The sequence below is a fragment of the Bos grunniens genome, chromosome 11, assembly GCF_055505025.1.
Source record: "Bos grunniens cultivar Pamir isolate PY7600 chromosome 11, Bosgru_T2T1.0, whole genome shotgun sequence".
Classification (NCBI taxonomy): domain Eukaryota; kingdom Metazoa; phylum Chordata; class Mammalia; order Artiodactyla; family Bovidae; genus Bos; species Bos grunniens.
Genome location: NC_141175.1, coordinates 33610709 through 33629734, shown reverse-complemented (window position 1 = coordinate 33629734; position 19026 = coordinate 33610709). Strand labels below are relative to the sequence as shown.

The 19026-nt window shown below is 46.8% G+C and overlaps 1 protein-coding gene across 4 annotated transcripts in view; it reads right to left on the bottom strand.

The window, feature by feature from the left end:
- Window positions 1–19026, bottom strand: part of EFR3B (EFR3 homolog B) — a 94427-nt gene that overhangs the window by 34957 nt on the left and 40444 nt on the right. For all 4 annotated transcript variants that reach the window (XM_086325869.1, XM_086325872.1, XM_086325870.1 and 1 more), the window contains exons 2-4: window positions 16858–16934; window positions 15695–15822; window positions 7295–7445 (exon numbers count right to left, since the gene is read on the bottom strand). In XM_086325869.1, the coding sequence (XP_086181995.1) occupies window positions 7295–7445; window positions 15695–15822; window positions 16858–16934 (356 nt within the window). The remainder of the gene's footprint in view (window positions 1–7294; window positions 7446–15694; window positions 15823–16857; window positions 16935–19026) is intronic.

Sequence of the window (19026 nt, the reverse complement as noted above, 5' to 3'; positions counted from 1 at the left end):
GAAGTTTTCCTTAAAGCCAAAGGAACAGTCCTACTGTGACATGTTGGTGCCCTGCAAATTGCCTGACTGCTGGCCAAGGTGAGTCCCTCCACCTAGGACACCCTCTCCTGTGTGCATGTGTGCTAAGTCACTGCATTCGTGTCTAACTCTTTGTGACCCTGTGGACTGTCCCACCAGGCTCCTCTGTTCATGGGATTCTCCAGGCAAAAATACTGGAGTGGGTAGCCATTTCCTTCTCCAGGGGATCTTCCCGACCTAGGGATTGAACTCATGTCTCTTACATCTCCTGAATTGGCAGGTAGGTTCTTTACCACTAACACCACTTGGGAAGCCCTAGGACACCCTCCCCTGTCTACCCATAGTACAGCTTTCCTCCTTCAAGATTCTTTGCAAAACTGACGGTGGTTTTAAAAACTCCTGGGAAAGCCCAGTGTTGCTGCCCGAAAAGGTGACCTCTCTGGTCCCAAGTTGCCCCATGTGCTAGCCAGCCTCCAAGGCCTACACTCGGGAAGTACAGACCCAGGGAAGCCCAGGCTGCTTCTGCTCTGAAACCCCCATCATTTGCTTGGGCTGACCCCTGTGACCTGAGCCGTTCCCCCAGCATCACAGTTCTGCCCCCACCTCCCTTCATGGAACCCACTTCTAGCCTGCTGGTTTTTAGCAGTGCTGATTTCTACCCTGGTGTGGGAGACAAGAGAATTTCTAGTCTATAGGTGACAGTTAAAACCACAAGAATTGATTACATTGTCCAGAGGGAGCACACAGAGAAGAGGATATAGCAGTAACCTTGGAGACCACAGACATTTCAGGACGACGTGGAAGAAAAGAATCACTGAAGGAAACTGTATTAGTTTCCTATTGCTGCCGTAATAATTTAGTGCTGTAATAAATACCACGATTTAGTGGCCTAATGCAACACAAATTTATTACTTTACAGTTCTGGAGGTCAGAAGTCTAAAATGGGGGCTTCCCTAGTGGTCCAGTGTTTAAGAATCCACCTTAACTCAGGTTAGATCCCTGGTCCAGGAAGATCCCACATGCCACAGGGCAACTACGCCAGTGTGCAATGACTACTGAGCCAGTGCGCCTTAGAGCCTGTGCTCTGCAACCAGGGGAGCCGACACAGTGAGAAGCCCGAGCACAGCAACTAGAGAGTAGGCCCCACTTGCCGCAACTAGAGAGAGCCTGCACGCAGCACTGAAGACCCAATACAGCCAAAAATAAAAATAAATTAAAAAAAAAAGTCTCAAATGGGTCTGCAGGGTTTCATTCCTTCTGGACGCTTCCAGGAGAGCATCTGTTTCCTTGACTTTCCTGGCTTCCAGAAGCCACCCACATTCTTTGGCTTATAGTCCCCTTCCACCATCTTCATGGGCAGCAGAGGAGCATCTTCAAATTTCTTTCTCTCTATTCCTGATCTACTGTCTGACTCTGATCCTCCTGCCTCCCTCTTAGAAAGATGGGAGCACATGGAGAATCTCCTTATCACAAGATCCTTAACTTGATCAAACCTGCCAAGTCCCTTCTGTCATCTAAGGTACATTCGTGGGTGTCAGTGATCAGGATGTGGATACAGGTAGGGGACCATTATTCAGCCAACCATAGAAACTAAGAAAGATGGGCCAGGTGGGAAGAGCTGGGGTGACAGGGCCAGGAAGTCAAGGGAGTTTGAAGAAGGTGCAATCAATGGGGAGAAATGCCACCGGAGATAGAAACATCAGCTGGAAGTTGAGTGAAGACTGGGTTGTTTGCATGGTTTCCAGAGATTTCTAAGTGCAAAGACACACACACACACAAACTTTTACAACTGGGAGAGCTGGCTGTAACCACCCTAACTTGGGATGGCACTTCGCATCCATAAAAGTGGGCTCCCGGACACTCCTGCCTCTTTTAGATGCTCAGTGCCCAGCACTCTCCATGAAGCGTTATGCCCCAAAGTTTTTAACTGCATCCAATCAAACATTCAGGCCAAATTCTAGTCTGTGGGAAGTATAGGAGACAAGAGAGCAAAAGGAAGAACACCACAAGGAGATAATCAGACAAATCCAGAATGTGGGACGTTCTACAAAGTGATGACCTGGCCAATACCATGAAAAATGAAGAGGGACGGGAGAGGGGTTGGGACAGGTTGAGAGACATAAGAGACACAGAAAACAAAATAAACACGTGATCTATACTGAATCCTGATCTGACAGACAGCAATACAAGACAATGTGGGGACTATGAGGGAAATTTTAATTTGAATCAAAGAATTTTTTAAAATCAGGGAATGATGGCAAGTTTTGTCAGGTGAGCTAAAGGTACTCTGCGGTTATGCAGAATGTGAATTGTTTCAGTTTTCTTTCCCGTGTTTGTTTTGTTTCTTTCGTTTTATAATGGAAGAGACTTGAACTTATATTTAGACTAAGGGAAGGAATGAGAAAAGGGGGAAGAGTGGAGACATGGAGAGAAAAATAATGGATGTAGGGAGATTCCTGAGGAGAAGGGAGCCTTTGGGGAAGAAAAAGATGGATACAAGTTGAGGGACCCCCAGCAGATAGTTTTCTCAGTGAACAGAAGAAGGCAAGACCATCTCTGAGACTGAGGAAGCAGATTCAGGATGGTGCTTGAGGAGACAACAGAAGGTCTCTAGTGACCACTGAGAAGATGAGAGAAGGCGGTGGTCAAAGAATGGATAAGGAGCTGCCCTGAAAGCCAAGTCAAAATTTAAAGCATGCTTCTGTAGATGCCCCAATCCTCACATCAGGTGGTTTTCTGAGGGCGGTTCTCTGAGTGGGGCATTTGGGTGCAGAAGGCAGAGCATGGCTGCAGCAGGTGGACAGGAGCCTGGTTCCTGCTGGGTCTGGCGGGGAGGCCAAGAAAGGGAGCCTCAGAACGAGCTGACCCTGGGTAGAGGGAAGGGAAGGCGTCTGAGAGGTGAGGTCTTGAAGCGGGGAGGGTGGTATCTTAGTGGCTCAGATGGTAAAGAATCTGCCTGCGATGCAGGAGACCCGGGTTCAATCCCTGAGTTGGGAAGATACCCTGGAGAAGGGAATGGCAACCCACTCTAGTCTTCTTGCCTGGAGAATTCCATGGACAGAGAAGCCTGGTGGGCTACAGTCCATGGGGTTGCAAAGAGTCGGACATGACTGAGCGACTTTCACATTCACAGAGCCTCCAGGCAAGTCACAGCCCCTCTGCTTTACCGGAAAGAGAGACTCCCCCGCCCCCCACCGCAACCGGGTCCCACATCACCCCGACATGCTTCAAGAGCTTCCCTCCCCTCCCAAGGGACTGGCTTCTGTGCTGCCTCTGAGTGTGCTTGCCTTCAGGCTGGGGTGCAGTGTGAACACAAAGGGCTGTATGCCACAATCTGAGATGAAAGCACAATTTTTAAAAATTTGGGTAAAATTCACAAAACAAAAAGTGAACCCTTTTAAAGTGCAAAATTCAGTAGCGCTCAATACATTCACAATGTTTTGCAACTAAAGCAGAACCCCAAAGGAAACCCACATCCTGGTCATCAATCAGTCACTTTCTATTCCTGTCCCCCCACCCACCCCAGCCCCCGGCAAACACTAATCTGCTTTCTGTCTCTATGGAGTCACCTATTCTGGTATCTCATTGAAATGGAAATACAATATGTGACCTTCTGGTTGTGTCCACCTTCTGGCTACTATGAACTGTGCTGCCAGAAACATTGGTAATCAAGTATTTGTTTGAGTGTCTGTTTTCTGTTCTCTTTGGTACATATCTAGGGAGAAATGCTGAGTCATATGGTAATCCTATATGTTTAACTTTTGGAGGAACCACTAAACTGTTTTCCACAGTGTCTACACTGTTTTACAGCCCGGCTAGCAAGGTACCAGGGTTCCGATTTCTACATATCCTCACCAACACGGCTTTTTATAGGATTTTAAAAATATATAAACAACCTAGTGGGTGTGAAGAAGTATCTCTCTATGATTTCTGACTTGCATTTCTGTCATAATTAGTGATGCTGAGCATCAGTTCATGTGCTTTCTGGACATTTGTATATCTTCTTTGGAGAAATGTCTATTCAAGTCCTTTGCCCAATTTTTAATTGGGTTTTCTTTTTGTTGTTGAGTTGTAAGAGTTTTTCATATATTCTGGTTACTGAGCCCTTATTGTATATGAGAATCACAAACATTTTCTCTCATTCTGTAGTTGTCTTTTGTTCTGTAGTGTCCTTTGATGCACAAAAGTTTTTAATTTTGAAGAAGTCAAATTCATTTATTTTTTCTTTTGTTGCTTTTGTTTTTACTATCATATCTAAGAATCCATTGCAAAATTCAAGACCATAAAGATAGACCCATATATTTCTTCTAAAGTTCTATAAGTTTAACTCTTATATTTAGGTCTTTGATCTATTTTGAGTTAATTTTTAAAAAAAATTTTTATTTGTTTATTTGGCTGCATTGGGTCTTAGTTGTGACCAGAGGGCATTTGGAATCTTCCCGGACCCAGGACTGAACCTACATCTCCTGCATTGCAAGGCGGACTCCCACCACTGGGCCACCAGGGAAGTCCTTGAGTTAATTTTTATATATGCTGTGAGGTAGGGATGAAAGTACAAACTTTAAATCCATGATCCTTCATCAGTTCAGTTCAGTTCAGTTCAGTTCAGTCGCTCAGTCGTGTTTGACTCTTTGTGACCCAATGAATCACAGCACGCCAGGCCTCCCTGTCCATCACCAACTCCCGGAGTTCACTCAAACTCATGTTCATCGAATCGGTGATGCCATCCAGCCATCTCATCCTCTGTTGTCCCCTTCTCCTCCTGCCCCCAATCCCTCCCAGCAACAGAGTCTTTTCCAATGAGTTAACTCTTCACATGAGGTGGCCAAAGTATTGGAGTTTCAGCTTCAGCATCAGTCCTTCCAATGAACACCCAGGACTGATCTCCTTTAGAATGGACTGGTTGGATCTCCTTGCAGTCCAAGGGACTCTCAAGACCCGTGGCAGATTCATGTTGATGTATGGCAAAACCAATACAATATTGTAAAGTAATTAGCCTCTAATTAAAATAAATAAATTTAAATTAAAAAAAATACAAAATAAAAAAAAAAGAGTCTTCTCCAACACCACAGTTCAAAAGCATCAATTCTTTGGCGCTCAGCTTTCTTCACAGTCCAACTTTCACATCCATACATGACTACTGGAAAAACCATAGCCTTGACTAGATGGACCTTTGTGATCCTTCATAGTATTTTGTTATTTATACGAGGTTCATATATTAGATCGTTTATGTAAATAACCTCGGCATTTTCATATTTAATATTTTCAGTTTATCCTTAGAGTGACCTCAAAAGTCAGGGCACATGATCAGTGCACTGTTCCCAGAACTTACATTTGGACCCACCAGGCAATAAGGCAGGTGCACAGAAGTAAATCTCTAAGCAAATAGTTGAGCTTAGTTGGCTCCATCATCTCCTGTCACCTGTCCCTCAACATCACCTCAAGTTCAGATATTCTCATTAAAGACTTAAAGGTATCAAATAAACTTAAAAAACTATACTGCGTATGATATGCAGGAATAGTATTAGCAAAATCAGATTTTTTTTGGTGACTAATGTCAGCACAGCTTCAACCCTTGGGGTAGTCAAGCACAGGCTGGATAAATATCCATTAAGAAAGAAGGAAGAAACAGAGAAGTCTCAGGCTTGGAAAGCTGGAAAGAGCATCTTTCTGCTAGCAAAGGCTGCCTCTGAAGCTGAACTCTGAACCTCCTGCAATTATCTGACTTACTTATAATCATCTGTCCTTATATAATCTCCACTGTCTGCAGTACACTAATCATTAGTCAACTGCTCTCTTGCTAATGCAGTGATTCACTGTGATGAGGAATCGAGGAATTTGCAGGACCTGGAATTTTCAAGGCTGTTGCTAATAAAATGCCTACCAGGGGCCAGGATGTGCTTCAGGGAACTCTGGGGCTGGCAGCCACCTGCTTCTATATCTCCCCCTGGGGAGATGCCCTGTGGACGCATCGATGACTGGTTTATCTTCCATTTAGATGTTCTTTTCCAGACTATAGTTATCTTAAACAGGGCAAGTGAAACGGTATCTGAAGCTGTTGCCAGGGTAACGTGACAAAAGACTTTACCCTTGCTGCTGTATATGTAATTTGTCAAAGGCAGCTGGTTCACAGAGAGAGGAAAGAGGGGAATAGGTGATTAGTTTTGGTCTTTGAAAGAAGAGTTGAAAGACTATCTTCTGGTTAAATCAATTTTAGAAGAGGAAAGCAGTTGTGACCTGTGCAATAAAAACTCAGAAGTCAGGTTGGGAAGGCTAAGACCACAAACCTTAAACTTTCCTTTTTTTCCCTGGTGATATCTGTAAAATAGTTGCATGTTAGGGCTTTCAACACCAAGCTGCTTGAAGGCTTAGAGCTGAAAGTATTCCCTGAAGGGAGAGGAACTGAGAGAGAGAGCAAGAAGTTGAAGAAAGCAACTGGGATATTCAAGGAGGACAGATGCTTAGGAAGTTGGGAGCTCTTTTTTGTTGTTGTTTTAAACTTTTTATTTTGTATCAGGGTATAGCTGATTAACAGTGTTTCAGGTGAACAGCAAAGGGACTCAGCCATACATATACCTGTATCCATTCTCTCCCAAATTCCCCTCCCATCCAGGCTGCCACATAACATCAAGCAGAGTTCCACGTGCCATATAGTAGGTCCTTCTTGGTTACCTATTTTAAACACAGCAGTGTGTACATGCCCATTCCAAACTCTCAAACTATCCCTTCAAAGTTGGGAATTCTTGACACAACTGATAGTTCTTCTCTCCACACGCCAGAAGCAGATAGCAGCCACTTGTTCAGGGATAAGTTATGTTACAAAGCTTGGACTGAGTTCAATCCGCTCATGGTATCAGTGAAAAGCCAGGCTCATGAAAGATAACCTTCTCGAGGTTACCCAGCTAGGAAAGGGCAGAACTAAGCCAGAAGCCCTGCTTCCTGCTTCCCCGTGATCTTTCCACTTATCTGATGCCTCTGTCCTGTGAACATCAATTTATTTTATCTTTGAAAGAAGCACAACCTGGACAGCTTTCAAAGTATGCCCTGTGGAGTCAGGGGCCAAGCTTCGAGGGCGCTGGCCACCGCCTGCTCTCAAAGGAATACCCCCCCTTTCTACTTTAATATCTATTGGGGCCCCACCTATAATTATTTAAGGGAAAAATCATTTTTAAAAATCAGAAAACAAATAGGAATGGATCATAACAAAGCTGACCCAGAAGTTCTGCCCCGCTCTCCCCACCATGCCCACTCTCCAGGGCCCCTCGGACCTCCTTACCGAGTTGGTGCCGAGGATCTGCAGATTGGGTTTCTCCGACTCAAGCAGCTTGGCCACCATCTTGAGGAAACTCTCCACGAAGAGGTTGATGCTCTGGCAGTGACAGGCCATGAGCAGTTGGTCCAGCGCCTCCATGGCGATGCACACGTATCTGGGGAAAGCAGCACCACCGCCATTGCTCAGCCTCATGCTGAGTACTCAGTACTCATCACAAAGTACTCAGCCTCATCACTCAATCACCTGCACCACATGTCTGGGACAACCTCGATGGCAGTGCAGTGACCACCTGGGCAGCATCCAGCTAATAGAGCTCTTCCCAGGTTGCCATGTCTGGACGGCTGTTCCATCAAGCGCCCACTCCAGCCCAGCACTGAGAAGCAGAATGAAGCAGAGCTGCAAGGGAGCCTAGAGATGGATTCATCAAGCCCCTTATTTTACACACAAAGAATATGAGAGACAAGGCATACCATTTCACGAGGAAATTTGAGCAGAAAGAAAAGCAAGCAAGCCCTAATAACCTCCATCCTTTATTTACAATTCTACTTTCAGAAGCAGCAAAAAAGAGGACTGAACCTTCTGCTACCTGCCAGCCCTTTAACCACTTGATAACAACAATCTATTTTACCATGTTCTTCTCTTCTCTGTGCTAAAAATACCCAGTCCTGGGAATCCCCTGGCAGTCCAGGGGTTAGGACTCTGCACTTTCACTTCTCAGGGCCTAGGTTCAATCTCTGGTCAGGGAACTAAGATTCCCACAAGCAGCATGGCATGACCAAAAAAAATAATAATAATAATTAAATTACATTGAAAAAGTAAAAATACCCAATCCTTTCCAGGCTAGCCTTTGTAGGACAACCCCTAATTGTTATCTTCTTCAATGCCTCTCTTAAATCCCAAGAAAAATGCCACAAATCAAATTCCTATTGAGAATTAGGGATGCATGCCTAAACTCAAACCCAGCATTTATTCCATGATAGTGACATAACGAGCATACGGTCAGGTAAGGCACGTCAGGAAAGATACATCCTCCACTTACAAAGCATTTGCATTCTAAAGAAAGCAAGGCAGACATACACAGAAAAAGGTTATTTTTAACTTCTAATAAGGGAGCCTCAGCAAAACTAACCTGGTTAAAAATGTTATAGTTTTCATTAAGGACTTAGGTGTCTGGGGCAGAAGGCTAGATGTCTCCCCTGGAAACTATTTTTGCCCTTCTCACTGCTTATTTAGAAGTTTATCTGAACTGCAGCTGCTCACTGGGAACATTTCCCAGCCTCTCCTGCTGCTAGGTGAGGCCACATGACTTAAACATTGCCCTTAAAATGAGGGGGAGTGATGCAAGCAGTGTCGAGCATCACTTGCTTGAAAAACAGGCTTGCCCTGTCCTCTGAGTCCTCTCTTCTCTCTTCCTGCTGATTGTGGAGTGGGAGCAACTGGATGGCAAGAGGTGAAAGCCCCAGATGACCTTGTGGAGCACAGCCCACTGGCCCAGACTGGATTATTGCTTGAGAGAGAGAAAAAAATACTTCTTTACTGCTGGTGGTTTTTCAGTCGCTCTGTCGTGTCTGATTCTTTGCAATTCCATGGACTGCAGCACGCCAGGCATCTCTGTCCTTCACCATCTCCTGGAGCTTGCTCATACTCATGTCCATTGAGTCGATGATGCCTTCCAACCATCTCATCTTCTGTCACCCCCTTCTTCTCCTGCCCTTAATCTTTCCTAGCATCAGGGTCTTTTCTGAGTCAGCTGTTTGCATCAGGTGGCCAAAGTATTGGGGCTTCAGCTTCAGCATCAGTCCTTCCAATGAATATTCAGGGTTGATTTCTTCTACTGCTGGAGCCAGTATATTTAAGTCTCTTTATGTCTAAATAACACAAGTATCTGATAATCAGATTTAGGAGTGCTTTAGAAACCTGAGGGCACAAATAAAAGCGAATCCTGAGCAATCCAAAGCAACTCACAGGCAAGAGAAGTAAGGGCTGAACCTGACCCCATCCTGCAGGAGGGGGAGTCACTTGAGACTCCATGGATGAGGAGCGTGGCTCACGTGCCTATTACAGGGCGGTGATCCCTCTACCCGCAGAGCCAAACCACATGGAACAGAAAAGTACTTCCTGATATAAACAAAATGCAGGCCAGACAGAGAGAATGGACAACTCCAAACCTACCGGGGTGCTGAGGAGTCAGGCTGAGGCCTGTAAGTTAAAGCAAGTAGGAAAAGGCCTCTCTTCAAGAAGCTGCCCAGCGTCAGATTTATAGGCCGTGTGTATAATAGGGAACGAATTAAAAGATTTATTCTGAGGCCCTCCCTGGCAGCCCAGTGGTTAAGACTCCAGAGTTCACTGCAGGGGGCGCAGGCTCAATCCCTGGTGGGAGAACTAAGATCCTACCCATGCCAAAATAAACACATAAGTAAAAGTTGAAAAGAGCTTAAGATACTAGTATCTTTTTTTTTTTTTTTTTCTTTACATGTGTTCCCCATCCTGAACCCTCCTCCCTCCTCCCTCCCCATACCATCCCTCTGGGTCGTCCCAGTGCACCAGCCCCAAGCATCACATGAAAAGATGCTCAACATCACTCATTATCAGAGAAATGCAAATCAAAACCACTATGAGATACCATTTCACACCAGTCAGAATGGCTGCGATCCAAAAGTCTACAAATAATAAATGCTGGAGAGGGTGTGGAGAAAAGGGAACCCTCTTACACTAGTATCTTAAGTTATTAAAATCTTAAGATCTTGCAGACCCAAGCCTGGCACACGCTGGGTCCACCGTGTAGGTCATGAAGCAGGCTGACTCTTGCAGGGTTGAGGCAGCAGCCTGGGGTGGGGCCCTTCCAAAGAGCTGGCAGGGAAACATGGACACATTCTGGCAGTGAAACACGGCAGCTGGGAAATGGGAGCAGGCAGCAGCATGGAATTCTCTTCTTCTATGAATCATCCCAGAACATGCCAGGTGACACAGTGGTAAAGAATCCGCCTGCCAATGCAGGAGATGCAAGAGGTGCAGGTTCAATTCCTGGGTTGGGCGGATTCCCTGGAGTAGGAAATGGCAACCCACTCCAGTATTCTTGCTTAAAAAATTCCATGGATAGAAGAGCCTGGCGGGCTATGGTCCATGGGAGTCACAAAGAGTCAGACATAACATGAATCATCCCAGCGTCCTTCAATATGAAGGGTTTCACCATTATTTTACAGAGTTTAAATGAGGGAAAGGAAGGGATGGGGTGGGGTTTGGCAAGAGAAGAAACTAGAAGGCCTCCCAAACCCCAAAGCTTAGATTGCTGCTTTTCCTTTTCCTGTAAAAAATTCCCAGAAAATCCTGATAAGGAAGACGGTCCTTTGCTAGCCAGGAAAAAGAAAAAAAAAAATTATCTAATTACCAGGAGTGGAAATTTTGATGGAAAGTGAAAATTATGGTAGAAGTGAAACTGAAAAGTAAATGAAGTTTAAGGCCCCTTCTTTTTCTTGAAGATTTTTGTTTTCTTTTGACGTGGATCATTTTTGAAGTCTTCATTGAATTTGTTACAATATTGCTTCTGTTTCATGTTTTGGCTTTTTGGCCAAGAGGTATGTGGGATCTTAGCTCCCCGACCAGGGGTTAAACTTGAACTCTTGGCTTTGGAAGACAGAGCCTTAATCACTGGACCACTGGGGAAGTTCTAAAGCCTTGTTATTTGAATATGTACATGCTGTGTGCTAAGTCACTTCAGTTGTGTCTGACTCTGTGTGACCCCATGGATTGTAGCCCACCAGGCTCCTCTGTCCATGGAATTCTCCAGGCAAGAATATTGGAGCAGGTTGCCATTTCTTTCTCCAGGGGTCTTCCCAACCCAGGGATTGAACCAGAGAAGTTCTCTTAGGTCTCCTGCATTGGCAGGCAGGTTCTTCACCACTAGCACCACCTGGGAAGCCCAGGTGGGGGACCTCTGTTGTTCAGTTGCTCAGTCGTGTCTGACTCTCTGCGACCCCGTGGACTGCAGCACGCCAGGCTTCCCTGTCCTTCACTATCTCCTGGAGTTTGCTCAAACTCATGTCCACTGAGTCGGTGATGCCATCCAACATTCTCATCCACTGTCGTCCCCTTCTCCTCATGCTCTCAATCTTTCCCAGCATCAGGGTCTTTTCTAATGAGTCGGTTCTTTGCATCAGGTGGCCAAAGTATTGGAGCCTCAGCTTCAGCATCAGTCCTCTCAATGAATATTCAGGGTTGATTTCCTTTAGGATAGACTGGTTGGATCTCCTTACAGTCCAAGGGACTCTCAAGAGTCTTCTCCAGCAGCATCACAGTTCAAAAGCATCAATTCTTCGGTGCTCAGCTTTCTTTATGGTCCAGCTCTCACATCCGTACATGACTACTGGGAAAACTTTGACTATATGGACCTTTGTTGGCAAAGTGATGTCTCTGCTTTTTAATACACTGTCTAGGTTTGTCATAGCTTTTCTTCCAAGGAGCAAGTGTCTTTGTCTCTGAGGCCCAGAACTTCCCAGGAGGCTATAGCCTCCCAGCTCAGGCTGATTATTCCATTGCCTCAGTCTCTAAGATTCTTGCTCTGTTACAAGATCTGGGGACGAGACTGTACTTGATGCCATCCATGGGGTGTGAGCCCCATTTATTATATTTTGAGTGGCATGAGGGCTAATAAAAGCGATTTAGCATGCAGGGATGGAAGGACTGTAATTGAGAACTTAAACTTTTCAAAGTATCTTAGAAGACTAGAAGTTAGTGGGATCTTGGAACCTCCTAGTCTAATGCTCACTGCTTTGGTCCTATCTGACAATAACCTTCCTGGGTACATCCTATGCTTTAAATCCATATTCTCAAAGGGAGAGAGCACAGTCTTCTCAGGGTGATGTTCACTGAGCAGGACAGTCTTAGCAGAGATCTAATCTGAACTTGGGATCCTGAAAGGGGTCTGAGAAATGGACCTGACTGGGTTGTTGGAGCAGGGTGGGGAAGGTCGAAGGTGGTGAAGACTAATCTACAGCAGGGGCCTAGGGGCGAAGGCAAGAACAGGGCACAGACCACAGCAGCAGGGGATGACCAAGGGTCTTGGATCCACTAGTAGGGCTTCCCAGCAGAAATCAAGGAATCTGGGATGGACTGGAGTTCATGGGCAGTAACCGAGGTCAGGAGTGGTCAGTTAGTAGGTTACAACAACAGGAACTCAGGGTCATGGGCCAACCAAAGCAGAAGGTGAGTTATAACAACTGAGAAAAAGACGCAGGGGGCCTGGTGCTTGGGGAGAGGCAGGAAATTCCTTGAATTGAGTTCTAGAATAGGCAGCTGCTTCTGCTTCTCTGGTGGCTGGGATGGCAAAGAATCTGCCTGCAATGCAGGAGCCCCAGGTTCACTCCCTGGGGGAGGATCCCTGGGAGCAGAAAATGGCAACCCACTCCAGTATTCTTTCCTGGAGAATTCCATGGAAAAGGAGCCTGGTGGGCTACAGTCCATGGGGTTGAAAAGAGTCGGACACAACTGAGCTACTAACACTCTCACACTTGCTGCTTGAACACCTCTTTTCAGCAAGGAGTGGCCTTAGGACCCTCTGGGAAAGGAGGAGCCAGCACGCAAGGTCTGGGAACCAGACTTGGTTGGAAAGGAGTGCAGATCCAGGGTCAGAGATGGGGACCAGCCAGCAGAGAGAGGGGGCAACTTTAGCTGGGCCAGTCGTCAACTGAGAATCACTCAGAGGGTGGCAGCCTTGACAAAGAACCTCTCATTCTCGGCAGTCTGAATGTATGCAGTCAAGTTCTCCCTACCGAACAGAAACTTCCTGGTTTTAGGAGCCCAGAAGCAGGGGTTGACATCAGACAAGAGAGGGAAGGATGAACCTTCCTGTCTGGTAGGAATCTGCAAAATCTCTGTCTGCAGGGTCAGCTCCACTCTCTAACAGGGTTCAGAGTCCCTCTGGGGACTGTGTATCTCTTGGGAGCCCCACTAAGTCAGTACCAGGCCCAGGCTCCTGGGGAAGTAGCCCAACTCTTTTGGCATAGGGGTCTCCATCCTCCAGTCACTGGGGAACCTGATGATTCATTTTTTAAAATAATTTTTAAAAAATTGATTTATTTGGCTGCACCAGGTCTGAGTTGTAGCACACAGGATCTTGGATCCTCACTGTGACATTTGGGATTTTTTTTTAGTTATGGTGTTCAAACTCTTAGTTGCAGCATGTGGGATGTAGTTCCCTGACCAGGGATCAAACCCTGGGCCCCCTGTACTGGGAGCTTGGAGTCTTAGCCACTGGACCACCAGGGAAGTCCCAACCCGACAGATTCTAATGTGGCCTTCTACACATGGTCATTGCTCTGGGGACACTGTCAGTCAATCCCGAGTCTCACCCACAACTGCTGTTACCTCCCTTGCTCTTCAGTTTCTAGGGGTGTTCTAGCAATTGGGCTGAACTGAAAGGAGGAAAATAGGAGGAATTCTTGCTTTTAGTTGCTCTGCATCTCACTGTTAATTGTAGCCCCCACCAAGGAGAAATACCTTGAAATTCTTATCTTATTCTCTCTCCGCCCACATTGAGTTATCACCCCTGACGCTAAACACATGCCTGTAGAGGAGGGTGTTTCTACCACTCGGTCCAACACCCAAAGTTCTCATGTATATGAGAACACAAACACCTGGATGATGGTAGGGAGACAGCTCCTCACACCATCTCACCTGTCTGTAGGTGAATATTTTGCTACTCCAAAGCTGCCATCAGTGGTTAGGACAATGGTGATGAGTGTGGAGCTGGGTAAGGAAACTCGGGGAAGAGGCAGAAAGAGACCCAGAGAACAGATCTAACAGATTTCTCTTCTCCCAGTGTTTATGATTAAAGCCTCCAGTGAGGCCATCAAGGCTTTAAATACTTAGACGCTGCAATGGCTATTTTTAACAGAATGATGCCAATTTTGAGTGATAGTTCTGAGGGCAGTGGAATGCTTCTAAGTGGCTCTGCTGGCTACAGGACATTTTTTACTGAGAGAACCATCAGTGCAGAGAGGGCAGGCAAAATTAGTATTAAATGTTTAATGTCATCGCTTGCATATTAGTTTCAGGTTCAATCTAGGATAAAGATATTTTTATTGTACTTGCTTGAGCCTGCTTTATAATATGTCAAGGCGATTTATATAATCAGCATGTTCAGTATATTCATGCCCTTTTTATTGAGCATGTTAACCTAATTTTATTATATTAATAGAAAGGGATCATAGAAATGAATTGTTTTCAGTCTTGTTTTTCTATCAGGGATAGCTTGATGTAAGGGTGGCTGGTGGGTCCTGTGGAGGGTGGACCTCTATACACTGTCAGCACAGTGCAGACTTTCCCCTCTGGTTCTCACTCCACCTTCCTCATCAGGAGGAAGGGGCCTTGGAGGGTGGTGGGGGTGACAGGTGTAGCTGGGGGGCAGGACAGAGAGGGTCCAGGGAGGTGATCACTGCAAAAGCACAGAGGCCAGAGAGTGAGGTGGGGGGGTCATGAGCTAGTCCATCTGGAGTAGGTGTAGAGCAGCTATGGCAGTTGCGGTGGGTTTGGCTGGGGTTAAAGGCAGTTTGGGGCTTCCTTGGTGGCTCAGTGGTAAAAAATATCCGCCTGCAATTCAGGAAACATAGGAGATGCAGGTTCGATCCCTGGGTCAGGAAGATCCCCTGGAGGAAGGTGTGGCAATGCACTGTAGTATTCTTGCCTGGAGAATCCCATGGACAGAGGAGCCTGGTGTGCTGTCGTCCATAGGGTCGCAAACAGTCGGACATGACTGAAGTGACTGAGGACGCATGCAAAGGCAATATTGGGGCAGGTAGTGGAAGGCCTTAGAAGTCAGGCTGAGGAGCTTGGATTGGAAGCTAAAGGAGCCAGGAAAGTATAGCTTTGGGTCTGTGTTTTAAAGATCATAGCTAGCAGTATTGATCTGCAGGGCCAGAACAGGAAAGATGGGAAGCAGGGAGACTATTTCCAAGGCCACTGCAGTAACCTGGAGTCTGCACCAGGAAAAAGGTAGGAGCAGAGGAAAGTAGAGGATGGATATAAAAGGCTTTGTGGAGAATAGAACCAATGGGACACATGAACAACTGCCCTGGATCTGCTTTTCCCTCTGTCCCACCAACAGTGTCACCAGAAACATCTTAGTGTTCCCTTTACATCCACCCCACTCCAGATCGTGGCATTAGGTAACAGACATGTCTCTCCTGCAGTTGACTTTTTTCATTCAGTTCAGTTCAGTTCAGTTCAGTCACTCAGTTGTGTCCGACTCTTTGTGACCCCATGAATTGCAGCACGCCAGGCCTCCCTGTCCATCACCAACTCCCGGAGTTCACTCAAACTCATGTCCATGAGGACCCCAAGTATTGCCCTAAAAATATAATATTATATAATTTCTGAAAATCTCTCTCCCCCTCTCATACTACTTACCCATATCGATGACGACCCACGTCACGGATGAGCCTCTCGGAGAGGTAGGCGCCAATGCGATCAAGCTTTTCAGGAGCTGAGAGGGCATAGAAGGTCAGCTTCTCCATGTTGGTCTTCACCAGGCCATCCTGTAAAAGACAGGTCATCCTCACTGTAGCCATGTGATGGCTAGAAGAGTTCAAGTCCAAAGGTATGTGATCATTCAATTTAATCAATGTTTAACAGAGTGCCCATCATGTATGTGACAGGTACCGTGTGGATTTTGGGGATACAAAAATGATTAAAACATAGACCCCGCTCTCTAGGAGCTCACAACTTAGCCCAAAGTGTGCTAGCTATAAATAAAAATAGTAAGTGATAGAAATGTACATATATGTGTGCATGTGTATATGATATGGGTTTACATACTTATATGTATATGTTCATGAATGTATATATATGTATGTGAATGCATGTGTATATGAATGGATGACAAGACTTCAATGAAAGCAACCCAGAATTAAAACGTTTTGGATCTCCAAAATCAAGAAGTGAACAGAAAGAAGGCAGCTCTATAGCTTTCAGGGAATTGTCCAGAGGATGCTAGAAATGTGACCACCCCCCCAACCCCTGCCCATCAAGAAAAGGCCATCGATTTCCAGAGAGCAAGTCAAGTACATCAAACCTTGACATTTCTGAAACCACATGACCCACATTGCAGTCTGACAGTTGAGTGGCGGCTGGGGAAACCAAGAAACCAGGCATCTTGTATGCCCACCTGACACCTGACAGATACCAGAGGTAGCACACAGAAGACCATGAGCTCCAGAGCCAAAACCCAGGAAAGGAAATGCTCACACCTGATGTCAGGGAAATAGTACCCTCCAGAGAGTTAGTGGCTCCAGGAACTATCACCCAGAGAGAGACGAGTGAGCAAGATGCTCAGCAGCAGCCGGAAGCACCAAGACAAACTTCCGAGCCCTCTGCAGATCTTGCCTTCAGAGGGGTCCGAAGATCCTCAGCTTTCAGGTTTCCAACTGCCTCTGGTCACTGACAGGGCTGTGGCTGTGGTTTCAGAGTGTCTGAGTGATCTTGGGGGGCTCGCCTCTCCTTGTGGCAGCCCCTAGGGCCCTGGATCGGGTGAGACGGTGAGAGGCACACTGGTGGCAGGAGATGCGACCCACCTCGGGATCCTCAGGGAAGATGTTGTCCACCAGCCTTTTGTACCTGGGGCGCAGGGCACCGCAGCAGCCGCACACACCTGGAACAGCAACGAGAATGCCCTGTGAGCTAAGCCTCCCGGGGCCAGGCTGGGCGGCTTCTGAGAAACCAAATCCAGGCTGGAAACAGAAGGGTCCCTCCCTTAGAGCACCAGAGCCTGGGTCCTTCCTGCTGTTTCCCCACCCCGCCCCCACTCTAAGACATTGCCTTCCTTGTTAGGTGTCTTTCGCTTGGGGATCAGGCATAAGTGCCAGCAGATCAGAATTTGTTCAGGAAGCCAGGCCATTGAGCACACATGTGTGCGTGCATGTGCACATGCGTGTGCACTCACACACACACACACACACACTGTGTGCCAAGACTATATAAAACTGCCTCCTGCAGCCCAAGACTCTTCTCCAGGTCCTGGGAGATCATTCAGCTGGGAAGAGCAGTTACTCCACCTACCCTACCCTCTCGCTTTCTGTCCACTTCTTCTCCACTCTGGTCCTCAATCTCCTTTACCATCCTCTCTCCTGGGGCCATTTCTATAATAGAATGTTATGTGAAACTATGATAAATTAACATTGCCATTAATTATTAACCTTTGAAAATGCATCTTTAATACAGCGAGACCACGGTGTTTGAAAGCCGTGGTCTTTGAGAGCTGGAGGGTTTCCGGGGGCCACCTGGTCGATGGTTCCCAATACCAGCCCTCTCCCACCACAGGAGATTCTCACCAGTCTGGGGCAAAACAAAAACCTAAGATAACGTGGCCTTCCCTGGTGGCTCAGTGGTAAAGATTCCTGCTATGCAGGAGCCAAAGGAGACTCAGGTTTGATTCCTGGGTTGGGAAGATCCGCTGAAAAAGGAAATGGCAACCCACTCCAGTATTCTTGCTTAGGAAATCCCATAGACAGAGGAGACTGGTGGACTGCAGTCCACGGGGTCACAAAGAATTGGGCACGACCGAAGTGACTGAGCGAAAGAATAATGTACATTGTCAGAAAGCTACAGACTGACGTGAGCTCCTTTGTGAGACAGTGTTAAGAAATCAGTGATAATAGAACAAACCTTGGGAAAATAAAAAGTTGATGATTCTAGAGTCCCACCATAAAAAGTTTTCAATTAGAACCACTGCTCTTTTCCTCCCTTTCATCCTCAGCAGACACCTCCCTTGGCATATCCCAACTGCACCCTCCCAGAATTGGGAAGGAAGGCAGTGACCCCTGAGGGAGTGGAGGGGACGGCAGGGAAGGGCCTTGGAAAGTCCACCCCCTTCCAAAATAATTGCCTTCTCACTCTACCAATTAACGCTTAATTTTGTTTGTACAAATGCTCTACTTGAAATGCAAAGGTGCCCTGGAAGAATCAAGCCTACGGGTCATTCAGAGAAGAATGAATTACTTTAGTGGGAATTACTTTAATCACACAGAGAGCCACAAAGAGCTTTACAGTGGAGAGAAAAGCGGTTGGGGGGCGGAGTTGGGGGACCTGGACTGGGAGGTGATGGGGGTGGGCAGCACCACCAGGAGGAGGAAGGAACGGGGCAATCTGGGCTCCCAGATTGTTAGGGGATGGGCGTGTCCCTGGGGAAACGGGGCACTCCAAAGGCAGGATATCAGATTTCTGATACCAAAGGACCACCAGGGTCCCAGTGTGTCCCCCAGTCCCTCACCCACCCCAGGCACAGGGAGGATGGTAGAACCAGTCCACAGCTGCACACTGGCCTCTGGATTCCATCTTTCTGTGCTGAACCGGCACTGGCGTCGCCTCATCTCCTCCCTGCCCACCGAGGAGAAGGTGTGAGGGCTCCAGCTGGCTGGCATCCAGGGCTATCCCTTGGGATGGGGCAGCTCCCTGGGGGGACCCTGACCCCGGGGCTCAGGATTGAAACCTGCCCTTGGGCCCTCTGCCCAGTGCGGCCATCAGTGCACTTCTTCTAGGATGCCCCGGAGCACGGGCCCTGCGTGCTAAAACAGCAACATGGATCTGTGTGCATCTTCAAGGGAGTCAGAACTAGAGACAAGGAGAAATTAGAGCCCCCAAGCCCTCCAATGTCAGTCCATTTTCAAACTTTTCTCACTGAGGACAAGCTCACGGTTGTTAGAAACCCAGACTTGTCTGAGAAACCACAAGCTTATTTTGGGTAC